General features: G+C 45.2%; 1 protein-coding gene across 1 annotated transcript; it reads right to left on the reverse strand.

The window, feature by feature from the left end:
• Positions 1 to 8,603: 8,603 nt before the first annotated feature.
• On the reverse strand, positions 8,604 to 12,310 carry LOC109908464 (serine/threonine-protein kinase SBK1-like). The gene is made up of 4 exons (XM_020507113.2): positions 11,940 to 12,310; positions 10,671 to 10,815; positions 10,359 to 10,561; positions 8,604 to 9,805 (listed from the first exon to the last, which is right to left on the reverse strand). Exons 1-4 carry the CDS (start codon positions 11,943 to 11,945, stop codon positions 9,002 to 9,004), a joined length of 1,158 nt encoding a protein of 385 aa, XP_020362702.1. The 5' UTR covers positions 11,946 to 12,310; the 3' UTR covers positions 8,604 to 9,001.
• Between the last annotated feature and the right edge of the window lie 1,655 nt (positions 12,311 to 13,965).

Genomic DNA, 13,965 nt, shown 5'->3' on the forward strand with positions numbered 1-13,965 from the left:
CCCGTAGGGGTGGGATGACCAAGAGACTAGAGGTGGCAGAACGGAGTGCTCGGGCTGGGGTGTTGGGTTTGAGCATAGCCTGAAGGTAGGGAGGGGAGGTTCTTGCTGCTCCGTAGGCAAGTATCATGGTCTTGTAGTGCAGTGGTTCCCAAACTTTTTATAGTCCCGTACCGCATCAAGCATTCAACCTCCAGCTGCGTACCGCCTCCAGCACCACGGTCAGCGCACTCTCAAATGTTGTTTTTTTGCCATCATTGTAAGTCTGCCACACACACACTATACGATACATTTATTAAACGTAAGAATGTGTGTGCGTTTTTGTCACAATCCGGCTCTTGGGAAGTGACAAAGAGCTCTTATAGGACCATGGCACAAATAATCATATAAAAATATTCTTTATTTAAACATCTTACGTATAAAACCTTTTTGTTCGTAAATTGTGAATAACCACAGGTTAATGAGAAGGGTGTGCTTGAAAGGATGCACATAACTCTGCAATGTTGGGTTGTATTGGAGAGAGTCTCAGTCTTAAATCATTTTCAGTCTGTGCCTGTATTTATTTTTAATGCTAGTGAGGGCTGAGAATCCACTCTCACATAGGTACGGTGTTGCTAAGGGCAACAGCGTGATTTGCCGAGGCAGGATAATCTGAGCGCAGCCCAATCCAGAAATCTGGCAGTGGCTTCTGATTAAATTAAATTTTCACAGAACCGCTTGTTGCAATTTCGATGAGGCTCTCTTGTTCAGATATCGATAAGTGGACTGGAGGCAGGGCATGAAAGGGGTAATGAATCCAGTTGTTTATGTCATCTGTTTTGGGAAAGTACCTGCGCAATCGCGCACCCAACTCACTCAGGTGCTTCGCTATTTCACATTTGACATTGTCCGTAAGCTTGAGTTCATTTGCACATAAAAAATCATACAATGATGGAAAGGCCTGTGTTTTGTCGTTGTTAATGCAGAAAGAGAAGAGCTCCAACTTATTAATCATAGCCTCAATTTTGTCCCACACATTGAATATAGTTGCGGAGAGTCCCTGTAATCCTAGATTCAGAACATTCAGGCGAGAAGAAACATTACCCAGATAGGCCAGTCGTGTGAGAAACTCGTCATCATGCAAGCGTTCAGACAAGGGAAAATTATGGTCAGTAAAGAACTTTAAGCTCTTCTCTCAATTCAAAACAACGTGTCAATACTTTGCCCCTTGATAACCAGCGTACTTCTGTATGTTGTAAAAGCGTTACATGATCGCTTCCCATATCATTGCATTGTGCAGAAAATACACAAGAGTTCAGGGGCCTTGCTGTAACAAAGTGACTCATTTTCACTGTAGTATCCAAAACGTCTTTCAAGCTGTAGTGTCCAAAACGTCTTTCAAGCTGTCAGGCATTCCCTTGGCAGCAAGGGCCTCTCAGTGGATGCTGCAGTGTACCCAAGTGGTGTCGGGAGCAACTGCTTGCACATGCGTTACCACTCCACTATGTCTCCCTGTCATGGCTTTTGTGCCATCAGTACAGATACCAACATGAGCAGCAGCTACGTTTGGCTACATACGGACCGTTAGTGGAATTCCCATGTGAGAGTAACGGTTAATGTGATTGGATGTTAATTATTTGACTAGGCTACCTGTATTTGACAAAGTGGTTTAATTGTATTTTTGGCAGTGAAACGAGGCTACTCAGGCGAGAAAAAAAACCTACCCAAATGTATAGCCCTGTTGGAAAATATAAATGGTCTGTTTGAAAAAAAAATATGTAAAAATAAAAACACATTCTTCAGTTTGTAGTGGATGTGTTCTTCGACTGGATGCCAGTGGAGTGTGCTGAGGAGCAGGGTGACATGGGAGGACTTGGGAAGGTTGATCATGAAATCAGTTGTTTGTAAAGGACCAGCTGGTGGTCTTTGGGATGTACTGTACTTGCTCTGAGTCAAGATCACTTAAACCCATAGCTGTTGAATTTCTGTACTGTTTTCTAATTTGAGAAGTGGTAAATATTGCACAACGATTTTGCCCCAATCATTTGGAATAATAAAAAGAAGTTCAACCAATCCGAGTGCATAACACACATAGTAACCTACACGGTGATATAATTATTATTACTACCAGTAATATGGTCAAGTGCAACAAAGAAAGACCTAGCAAAGCTGCAGCTGGCTCAAAACAGAGCAGCACGCCTTTCCCTTAACTGCACATACAGAAGGTTGTCTGGATAATCAAATAACATTCAGCTCAGACACTGATACATACCCCACAAGTCATGCCACCAGGAGTCTCTTCACAGTCCCCAAGTCCAAAACGAGCAATGATTGCATGGAACTCCCTACCATCTCCGATTACTCAAGCTAACTAAATTGATGAGTGGACACACACACAGACACACTCTAGCACACAGACACACTCGCACAGACAGATTTTTACACTCTAACACACTGACCCACTCAACACACAGACACACTAACACACACATTATATTTGTTGTTGTATTATTTGCACAGTTATTTTAATTAAACGTTTTGGTATTGTTTGTATATCCTTGTATTTTAAATGTGTGTGACTGTCCTTGTCTATCAATGTATAAATGTTTAGTTACTTCTCATGTGTTGTATTTTTTGTGGACCCCGGGAAGAGTAGCTGCTGCTTCGGGCAAAAGGTCAACACAGTGTTATAATAGTTCATCAAGTTGTCATAAGCCATCTATACATTAATACTTAACTTGTTTTATAAGCAGCTTACAAGCCCTTTATAAAGCCTTTATTAACTATACCTTCATGTAAAGGATTACCAAATAGATCAAAGAAAATGGCTGAAATCATATAACTTGAGAAGTTTTCCAGTTGTCTTGTGTCGGTTGATGCTTGTAGATATCCTTCCCGTCCTAGATTCTAGGCGCTGACCTCGTCGTTTCCAAGAAGCTGCGAGTGTCAGAGAGCAAATGTGTTCAAGAAAATAAATTGTCTAGCCGACCATAGTCTGCCGAACTATCGCACGTAGGGTCGTAGTAAACAGAGACGTGTTGCAATTAGTTTGAAAGAAGGACTATTTTATTGACAGACTTATTGTACTTGGAGTTAGAGGGATATGTGGACATGGAGTGTTTATTGTTCATGTATGCGCATTGACGGTAGGAGAAAGAGACTTGACAGCACTATGTGGACATGTGTGGTCTGTTCAAGGAATTCACCCCGTGTTTTTGATCATGTTGACTGAAAGTGTGTGTGACTTTTTAAGTGAATGCTGTGTGTGAACTGTTTGACTTTGTAGGGCCAACAGCGAGAAATTGGCAGAAAACGGGGTTGGGGTAGATAGATAGGGGATGATGACGGGTAATTAACTGTGGCCGGTCAAGAGGTTACCCTGGGAAGATTTCTGTGTGTGTGTTTGTTACTCTGTGTGTGTTTGTATCTGCATGCGAGTGCATGTGTTTGTATATAGGCCTATGCATGCCAGGTCATCATATTATGGTCCTTAAATAATGTTCAGTTGCTCGCACAACATAATGCAAATGTATCATAACAAGCAGCCACTTTGTTCCAATCTACCCTGAATCTCAGTTACTATGTCCTCTTGTGGAGTGGAAATGGTCCAAATACATAAAATGGCCTCCATATTGCCGTCCATTTGTAATGGAGACGATGACAGATTCTGCTGACATCGTGCATTATTATGTTTGTTTTTTTGGAGCACCCTGCAGGGCAGATGAGCAGATTTATGATGTACCAGTTCCTTCTATGGCGAGGAGTATGGCTACTTGTTGAAGGCCCACTGCCTGGTGCAGGCAGTTCACATTATGGCGTGATAGTCATGACCCACTGGGCATAAACATCAGTTCAACGTCTAGTTTTGATTTACATTTGGTTGAGTTGAAATCAACAAAACATGTAGATGGTGACATTGGATTTAGGTTCAAAGTTGGGTGGAAAATTACAAAATTCTCTTACTTTTTACAAAGCCAGTCAGTTTTCCATGTTGATTCAAAGTCATCACATCACATCCAAGATGACGTAGCAGTCGGACGTGTGTTTTGTCTTGTCCCATCCTGTCCTGTGTAAATATCTTCCCTCGTTTTGTTCAGTATATATTTCGTATATATTTTAATCTCACTTTCCATCTACGGACTGTATATACTCTCCTGCAACCCGCCTCACCCAATGTGGTACGGCTCTGCTATTTTTATACTTTTTAACCGGAACCCCCATCAGAAGCTAGCCAGCTAACTAGCTACTAAGTAGTAGTCAGTTAGCCACTGCTAGCGGTCTTCACCGTTAACTTGGACACCAGCCAGCCTCAGCTCGGTCAATACCTGACAGTCTGCACAGCGTGATATCAACCCAGAGCATATCGGACTGCTTTTTCTCAACCACACCTCTGTATTCCTACCGCAAGCTCTGAACCTTTACACCAGATCATTGCAGCTAGCTTTCTGCAATCCGTGGGCCAACTCCGAGCTATCGTCTCTGTCCCAAAGCAAGCACCAGTTAGCCTTAAGCTAGCCTCAAGCTAGGCCCATCTCCCAGCTAGCTGAAGAGGTCCACCAGCTAATTCTTGGGCTACAATACTTATTTTGGCGATTGGCCTGTTTCCTTTACTGCCGACACGCTGATTCATCATGACTGGTCTGCCGACGCAATCGCCCGAGGTGGTTTCAACAGGCTCTTCCATTGCGACTCCACCGAAGGCCCATCTGCCATCCCCGGCCCGCTAGCTGTCTGAATCGCGTGTCTCCAGCTCGCCTAGTGTAGTAGCGACTACTGAATGGCTCCCTGACTCACCTATTGCTACACATTTAGCACTATGATCACTCAGCTACATGCCTCTCCCTAATGTCAATATGCCTTGTCTATTGCTGATTTGGTTAGTTATTATTGTATTATTTCACTGTGGAGCCCCCAGCCCTGCTCTTTCGTCCCACCCCCACACATGTGGTGACGTCACCTGGCTTAACTGGTGCCTCTAGAGACAAAACCTCTCTCATCATCACTCAATACCTAGATTTACCTCCACTGTACTCACATCCTACCATACCCTTGTCTGTACATTATGCCTTGAATCTATTCTTCCACGCCCAAAAATCTGCTCCTTTTACTCTCTGTTCCGAACGCACTAGACGACCAGTTCTTATAGCCTTTAGCCGTACCCTTCTCTGTTCCCCTGGTGATGTAGAGGTTAACACAGGCCCTGCAGCCCCCAGCACCACTCCTATTCCCCAGGCGCTCTCATTTCTTGACGCTCTCATGCATGTTAACATCAGAAGTTTTTTTTTGTTCCACTGCTTTAGCACACCACCAACCCTGATGTCCTAGCCATGTCTGAATCCAGGCTTAGGAAGGCAACCAAAAATCCTAAAATTCCCATTCCCAACTACAACATTTTCTGACAAGATAGAACTGCCAAAGGGGCGGAGTTGCAATCTACTGCAGAGATAGCCTGCAGAGTTCTGTCATACTATCCAGGTCTGTGCCCAAACAATGCGAGCTTCTCCTTTTAAAAATCCACCTTTCAAGAAACAAGTCTCTCACCGTTGGCGCTTGTTATAGACCCCCCTCAGCCCCCAGCTGTGCCCTGGACACCATATGTGAATTGATTGCCCCCATCTATCTTCAGAGTTCGTACTGTTAGGTGACCTAAACTGGGATATGCTTAACACCCAGGCCGTCCTACAATCTAAGCTAGATGCCCTCAATCTCACCCAAATTATCAAGGAACCTACCAGGTACAACCCTAAAAACGTAACCATGGGTACCCTCATAGATATCATCCTGACCAACTTGCCCTCTAAATACACCTCCGCTGAATTCAACCAGGATCTCAGCGATCACTGCCTCTTTGCCTGTGTCCGTAATAGGTCCGCGGTCAAACGACCACCCCTCATCACTGTCAAAAGCTCCCTAAAACACTTCAGCAAGCAGGCCTTTCTAATTGACCTGGCCCGGGTATCCTGGACGGATATTGACTTCATCCCGTCACTAGAGGTTGCTCTAAGCATGCCCCGTTCAAAAAATGTAGAACTAAGAACAGATGTAGCCCTTGGTTCACCCCAGACTTGACTGCCCTTGATCAGCACAAAAACATCCTGTGGCATTCTGCATTAGCATTGAATAGCCCCCGCGATGTGCAACTTTTCAGGGAATTCAGGAACCAATACACAGTCAGTTAGGAAAGCTAAGGCTAGCTTTTTTAAACAGCAATTTTCATCTTGTAGCACTAATTCCAAAAAGTTTGGGGACACTGTAAAGTCCATGGAGAATAGGAGCACCTCCTCCCAGCTGCTCACTGCACTGAGGTTAGGAAGCACTGTCACCACCGATAAATCCACAATAATCGAGAATTTCAACAAGCATTTTTCTACGGCTGGCCATGCTTTCCACCTGGCTACCCCTACCCCGGCCAACAGCTCTGCACTCCCTGCAGCAACTCCCCCCCCCCCCCCCCCCTTGTCCTTCCCCATTCCGGGGCCCGCAACAGGGGTCCCCAGTCCGGGGCCCGCAGCGAGGGTCCCCAGTCCGGGGCCCGCAGCGAGAGTCCCCAGTCCGGGGCCCGCAACGAGGGTCCCAAGTCCGGGGTCGGCGACGAAGGTCCCTGCACCAGAGGCGCCACCAAAGTGGGGTGAGCCAGAGGTGGAGCGGGGTCTACGTCCCGCACCAGAGCCACCACTGCAGATAGATGCCCACCCGGACCCTCCCCTATAGGTTCAGGTTTTGCGGCCGGAGTCCGCTCCTTTGGGGGGGGGGGGGGGGGGGTACTGTCACGCCCTGACCTTAGAGAGCCTTTTTATCTCTATTTGGTTTGATCAGGGTGTGATTTGGGTGGGCATTCTATGTTCTTTATTTCTAGGTTTTGTGTTTCTATGTTTTGGCCGGGTATGGTTCTCAATCAGGGACAGCTGTCTATCGTTGTCTCTGATTGGGAATCATACTTGGGCCGCCTGTTTTGCCACCTTAGGTTGTGGGATGTTGTTTTTTGTTAGCTCTGTGTAGCCTTCAGAGCGTGACTTTCGTTGCTCTTTTGTTGTTTTGTTTGGTGTTCAGATTAAATAAAGTATCATGAACACGTACCATGCTGCACCTTGGTCCACTTCTTTCGACGAGCGTTACAGCTGGTGATTCTCTGATCCACCTCTACGCAGACGACACCATTCTGTATACATCTGGCCCTTCTTTGGAGACTATGTTAACTAACCTCCAAATGAGCTTCAATGCCATACAACACTCCTTCCGTGGCATCCAGCTGCTTTTAAGTGCTAGTAAAACTAAATGCATGCTCTTCAACCGATTGCTGCCCGCACCTGCACCCGCTTGCCCGACTAGCATCACTACTATGGACGGTTCTGACTTAGAATATGTGGACAACTACAAATACCTAGGTGTCTGGTTAGACTGTAAACTCTCCTTCCAGACTCACATTAAGCATCTCCAATCCAAAATCCAATCTAGAAGCGACTTCCTTTTTCGCAACAAAGTCTCCTTCACTCATGCTGCCAAACGTACCCTCGTAAAACTGACTATACTACCGATCCTTGACTTTGGTGATGTTATTTACAAAATAGCCTCCAACACTCTACTCAACAAATTGGATGCAGTCTATCAAAGTGCCATCCGTTTTGTCACCAAACCCCCATATACTACCCACCACTGAGACCTGTATGCTCTCGTTGGCTGACCCTCGCTTCATATTCGTCGCCAAACCTACTTGATCCAGGCCATCTATAAGTATTTGCTAGTTAAAGGCCTGCCTTATCTCAGCTCACTGGTCACCATAGAAACACCTACCCGTAGTACGTGCTCCAGGAGGTATATTTAACTCTTCATCCCCAAAGCCAACACCTCCTTTGGCCGCCTTTCCTTCCAGTTCTCTGCTGCCAATGACTGGAACGAATTGCAAAAATCACTGAAGCTGGAGACTTATATCTCCCTCTCTAACTTTAAGCATCAGCTGTCAAAGCAGCTTACCGATCACTGTACCTGTACACAGCCAATCTGTAAATAGCACAACCAACTACCTCATCCCCATATTGTTATTTATCTTTTTGTTCTTTTGCACCCCAATATCTCTACTTGCCCATCATCATCTGCACATCTATTACTCCAGTGTTAATGCTAAATTGTTATTATTTCACCTCTATTGCCTATTTCTTGCCTTACCTCCCTAATCTTCTACATTTGCACACGCTGTACATACATTTTTCTATTGTGTTATTGTCTGTACGTTTGTTTATGTGTAATTCTTTGTCATTGTTTTTGTCGCACTGCTTTGCTTTATCTTGGCCAGGTCACAGTTGCAAATGAGAACTTGTTCTCAACTGGCCTACCTGGTTAAATAAATGTAAAAAAAATAACATTAAAAAAAAGCAGAACGTTTTTGTTGAAATGACATGGAAACCACGATGATTCAACCAGTTTTTGCCTAGCGGAGCGCTTGCAGTCACAGTTGTTATTCTACCCTCCAAGTCCAATCATTTTGAAAAATCTGAAATCATGTCAATTGTCTTGGTTAACGTAATACAGTAGAGCAGCTAGACAACTTTCTATAGAATCAACACAAAGTGCAGAAGACTGTGTAAATATCACAGCAATCTAAATTTGAATTTATGAGTTTAATCCAACTGTTAACTCATAATAAACATTTTATTAGACTCAATTCTAACCACAGGAAATGATGACGTACAGATGATATTTACATATTATAAAAAAACATTAGAATACAGAAACAACATCATCAAGTCACACTTACTGTAGAATTGACTAGATTGAACACATCAACATGCTAATTTATAAAGTGCTTATAAAGTCCCTATAGTAACCAAATGCAACTGTGTCTATCCCCAAAGGCTATCCGGTATCAACAATGACTTCGTGGCTATTTATCTTACAAAAAGTGCAACTGTAGTGGTATTATATACTGTACAAGGTATTTTTAAGCACCAATGTGACACATCAGAGGATATGTATTGTTTTCTGGGGGTCAAAAATATTGTCTCTTTCACCTCGGAGTGTCGCCACTCCCTTATCTCTCCACCCTTCCCTGCCTCTCTTTCTCGTTTCTGATGACCTCTCTCCTTTTAATTCTCTTCCTCTCCTCTTCCAACCGTAACTTCTCCTTCTTCCGCAACCAGTCTCCCCCGAGGTAGCCCAGTACATCGTCGGGCCTACCGCGAAGCCCAGGCTGTGGGTGGAGAAGTGCCTGGAAAAGGGAGCAGGCCAGTGGGGTGAAATAGGCAAACTGGGGGGCGACCGGATTTGATTTTTTCTCGTTCAGATTCCGCGTGCCTTCATCCAAACTCATCATGATGTCCTCGTCTTTTCCTTCCCCCCATAGGTCTAGTTCATCATCCTGACCATCTTGATCTTTCTCCTGGTCAAACCACTCTTTGTACTTGATGTACGAGCGGTCGTTGGATGCGGTCTCCGTCCAGGGTAGACTGCCAGTCAGCATGGCGTAGATGAGGATCCCCAAGGCCCAGCAGTCTGTACTGACCTCAACCGACACCCACACCCTCTTGATCTTGTTGTCCAACCCATTTCCCCCATCAGGTTTTGAAGCAGTATTATGTCTACTATCCTCCGACTCCTTCGCTATCTCTGCCTCGGGCGTACAGTAAGCAGAACTGTACCACACACCGGGTACCTTGGTTCCCGTGGCCTTGGCCATGCCGAAGTCGCCTAGTTTGACCCAGCGGCAGGCAGCGTCAACCAGGAAGATGTTCTCGGGCTTGACGTCGCGGTGGACAAAACCCAGGGAGTGGAGGTGGGTTAGGGCACTGCTCAGCTGGGACACGACCCTCTGGACACAATCCTCCTCCACACCCACCTTGGAAAAAGACAGAGGCACAGTTGAACTACATTTCACACTCTTACGGCTCTGTTCAATCAGATCCACTCTAGTTGACATCCATCTGTAGGGTAGGTGTTTTGACAGTGTCGGGAGGTGGAACTGCATTATAGGTCTCAAATCCACATGTGGTTCCCGGCATTATACCTGAAGCGGGCATTGCTATTGGCTGCAGGGAGTCACATGAACAGAAATCCCATGCAGCCCTGTTTACAAGTTGGAACACTAGAATGTGAGATGTAATCTACACCTCCATTACGATGACAGAAACCCTTATTATTTTATTTCAGGATTTTTCAATTTGAGCGTCATTATTTCTATATAGCCTGCACTTTCTAGTTTTGAATTTCTAATGTGTGGATTGCAAGAGCAGCTGCTCACCAATTTGACATCTCCAACGCAGTTACACCTCCAAAACAGGCTCTATGCAGGCGTCTGCCATTGCCGGTTAACTCTTGATCTGATTGGATCTAGACCTTAGTTAACAAAAATGCATCCGAGAATAATGACACATTTCCCACATATATTATACCTCAGGGACAATGACGTCGTACAGATCACCGAAGAGGCTAGCTTGCTGGGCGAAAACGTAATGTGTGGGGGTGGAGAAGGCAATGCCCAGGGCCTTGGTCAGGGACGGGTGGGTGCAGAAGGAGAGGGAGAGGTTATACTCTCGCAAAAAGGAGAAGAGATTTGTGGAATCACGAGGAAAGAACTTCAGAGCCATTGGAGTTCCTTGAGGGAAGGAAGAGAGAGAGAAAAGTGATCAGAACAAAATAAAGAAATTCTGTAGATATGAGGCCAGACAAACTGGGTTTAGGGTTAAAACAAACACGTAGTTTACCTCTTTTCCTATGTACAGCCAACATGACCTTCCCGTACGACCCCTCCCCTAACATCTTGACCACCTGGAAGTGGTCCGAGGTCTCCAGTGATGTAAACGACTGGACGGTGAGATGGCACATCTCGTCCAATAACCTTGTGGCCGCCTTTGGAGATGGGAACATAACAGACATCTGTTATGATGCTTTGTCGTCATGACGATTTTGGCAGCACTAAACCAGGTATAAACACATCCCTTTATAGCCATATGAACAGCTCAAAGGCTCTCATTGGACAGTTTTTGGACACCCCCCTATTCAACAAGCCTTTGATTTATCTGTTCAACTGTTTACCTTTTCATTCGCACCAGGCAGGCGATTGTGGGATTTGTTTTATATGACCCCCATGAATACATAGAGAGCCATGGATATATACATCTCTGAGTGGCATAACTATCTCCACAGGGGTAAGCCCTGCCCGGACCCCTGCCAGAGCGGCATAACCTGAACAGCCTGTAGGGACATGGGCTTAGCACCTTGGTTATGTAACTTTGTGTTGGGGGAAACGGAGGTGTGTGGTTTGGGATTAAAGTTATACTCCACTGTACCCAACTTCTGACTACTGCTCAATATGTTAATGAATTACAATAGACAATGCTTAGGAACATTTGGTATCAATAGTGTAAGCATAAAAAGTATAGGGATTGATTAGATATGAATATCAATAAATGTAGCGGGTAAGCATTTTATAATACATATCATGAACAAGCATTAGTAAACTGTTAATAGGTATTTCATTATCAAAAAAACATATTTGTAAGCGTTACAAAGATTCCAATTCATAAGCTTCTATAACGTTTCTAGTAATGAATACAGCATTTTTTTGGAATGTATAAGCATTTCAAATGGCTTAAGCTTGAATGTTATTATAAAGTGTTACCAAATAGTACATACTACATAACCAATTTTCCTTATCTAATAACCTGCTGTCTAATATCAATAAGACGTTTGATTGCATTTTGTCACATAATGGGGACCTCTCACATCTCACATCTCATAAGGCACTGCACACAATAATTTAATACAATAAAATGTTATTTTGAAATAATACATTTAGAAAAAAAATAAAGGAAGGAAAACTATATTAAGTCAATTTCATAAGAAGTCAGCATCTTAGAAAACTACTACAAATGTCTACCTAAACATTGAAGAATGTTGGCTGAAAGAAACACATTGTTCATATTTCTTTCTTGGTTGCAGAGGAAAATGGGGTGAACGGATGGCTTACTTACTGTCATTTTGTCTCTGTGGTTGACTTCAGTCTCTTTCACAGTGATATTGTGATGTTCCTCACAGACAAGTTGCAGTGAATCTGTATCCCTGCCCACATCGACCAAGTAGTGTACCTTTCAATACCGCTTCTACCACACAGGCTGCACATCAGCTCTTAAGGTAAAAGAGTTGCACTAGAGATCTTGTAGAGTAGTTGTCCGTGTTTGTCTTTCTCAGCAGAGGCCGCTCTATCTCTCCTGTTTGTTCCTTTTGATATCTCCAATCCCTACTTTGATCCCTACATTATCTCGCTATCCTTTTCCTCTCCTCCTGCACTCCTCCCACGTTCTCTCCCTCACACCGGATTCTCTGGTGAGCTGTCTGTCCCACCAGTCGAAGGCCAGCCCCTCCCACTGGTGCCTTTCCCTCCCTGTTGTGGAGCCCAAGGCCAGTCAAAATGTTGAGTTTGTTCTGTCAATCAACAAATTAAATGCCTGTGCCTATCCACACACTCTAGAATCTCTCCCTTTTTCCAACGGCACCTCTCTCGCTCGCTCGCTCTCTCACTCACTCACAAACACATAGACAGTGGACACACATTCTCTCTCTCTTTGTCTCTCTCTCTCTTGCTCTCTGTCTCTCTTTCTCTCTCTCTCTCTCTCCACGCTTGCTGCATTCCACCTTTGAAGAGGAGCGAGAGAGGACATGCCACTCTGACAAACCTGTGCTTGGATAACCACTTGTGACCTGTGCTTAACAAGCGGCACACACTCCATCACAGGCTTTCAAGTGATTGCCTCTTTTCCTGAGCTTTTCCACCTGTTTTGTGCCTCTTTCGTTCTCTCTCTCCAACTCCCTCAATCCCCTCGTTTGACAAACCGAACAGCTGAAGGAGGTTGCATACCAAAACAGCTTTATAGCGCGATCCTCTCGTACCTTGAGTGCCTGTCAACTCTATTTCCTCCAGCTTGCCAACTATCCAACTATCTCCCCCACCTCCACCCATCCAACCAGCTATTCTGGCCAACATATTTTCCAACTCCTCCAGCCCCAAGGAGGATCCCTTTCTCTGTGACTAGAATTACCACGCAACTTACACTTGTACTGTCACTTTAGCTGTGTTAGCAATATTTCATGTGTAGCAGTGTTCTGGGTGACACTTCCTTTAAAAGGTACCTTCATAAATACTTATTAACACAATCTTAACCTATACGTAATGAATTCATAAGCAGTTCATAAGCACTAAATAGAACAGTCTGTGACTCAGGTGGCTGGGGTCCCTGTTGATCTTCTTAGCCTTCCTGCGACACATGCTGCTGTGGGTGTCCTTAGAGGGCAGTCAGTATGCACTCACTGGTGCGTTCGGCTGAGCTTACCACCCTCTGTAGCGCCTTGCTGTGAGCAGTGGAGTTGCCAAACCAGGCTGTGATGCAGCTCGACAGTGTGCTCTCGATGGTGCTCCTGTAGAACACTGTGAGGGCCATCGGGGACAGGCAAAATTTCTTCAGCCTCCTGAGGCTGAAGAGTTGCTGTCGTGCTTTCTTCACCACACCTCTTCATCACCGTCCTTGTGGTTTGACCATTTCAGATCCTCGGAGAAGTGTACGCCAAGGAACTTGACGTTTTTGACCGTATCCACAGCGGCCCCATTGATGGGGATGGGGGCGTGCCCTGCCTGGTTCCTCCTGAAGTCCACAATCAGTTCCTTTGTTTTGCCGACGTTGAGGGAGAGGTTGCTACCTGGCACCAGGCCGTCAGAGTGCCTACCTGTAGGCCGTTGTTGGTAATCAGGCATACTACTGTCGTGCCATCAGCTAACTTGATGATGGTGTTGGACCTATGTGAGGCCACGCAGTCGTGGGTATACAGGGCGTACAGGAGGGGACTGAGGACGAACCCTTGTGGGGCCCCCATGTTGAGGATACGTGTTGAGGAGGAAATGTTCACCACTTGGGGGCAGCCCATCAGCAAGTCCAGGACCCAGTTGCATAGGGAGGAGTTCAGTCCCAGGGCCATGAGCTTTGCGGTGAGCGAGGGCACTATGGT

This window comes from Oncorhynchus kisutch, linkage group LG17 (assembly GCF_002021735.2).
Source record: "Oncorhynchus kisutch isolate 150728-3 linkage group LG17, Okis_V2, whole genome shotgun sequence".
Classification (NCBI taxonomy): Eukaryota; Metazoa; Chordata; class Actinopteri; order Salmoniformes; family Salmonidae; genus Oncorhynchus; species Oncorhynchus kisutch.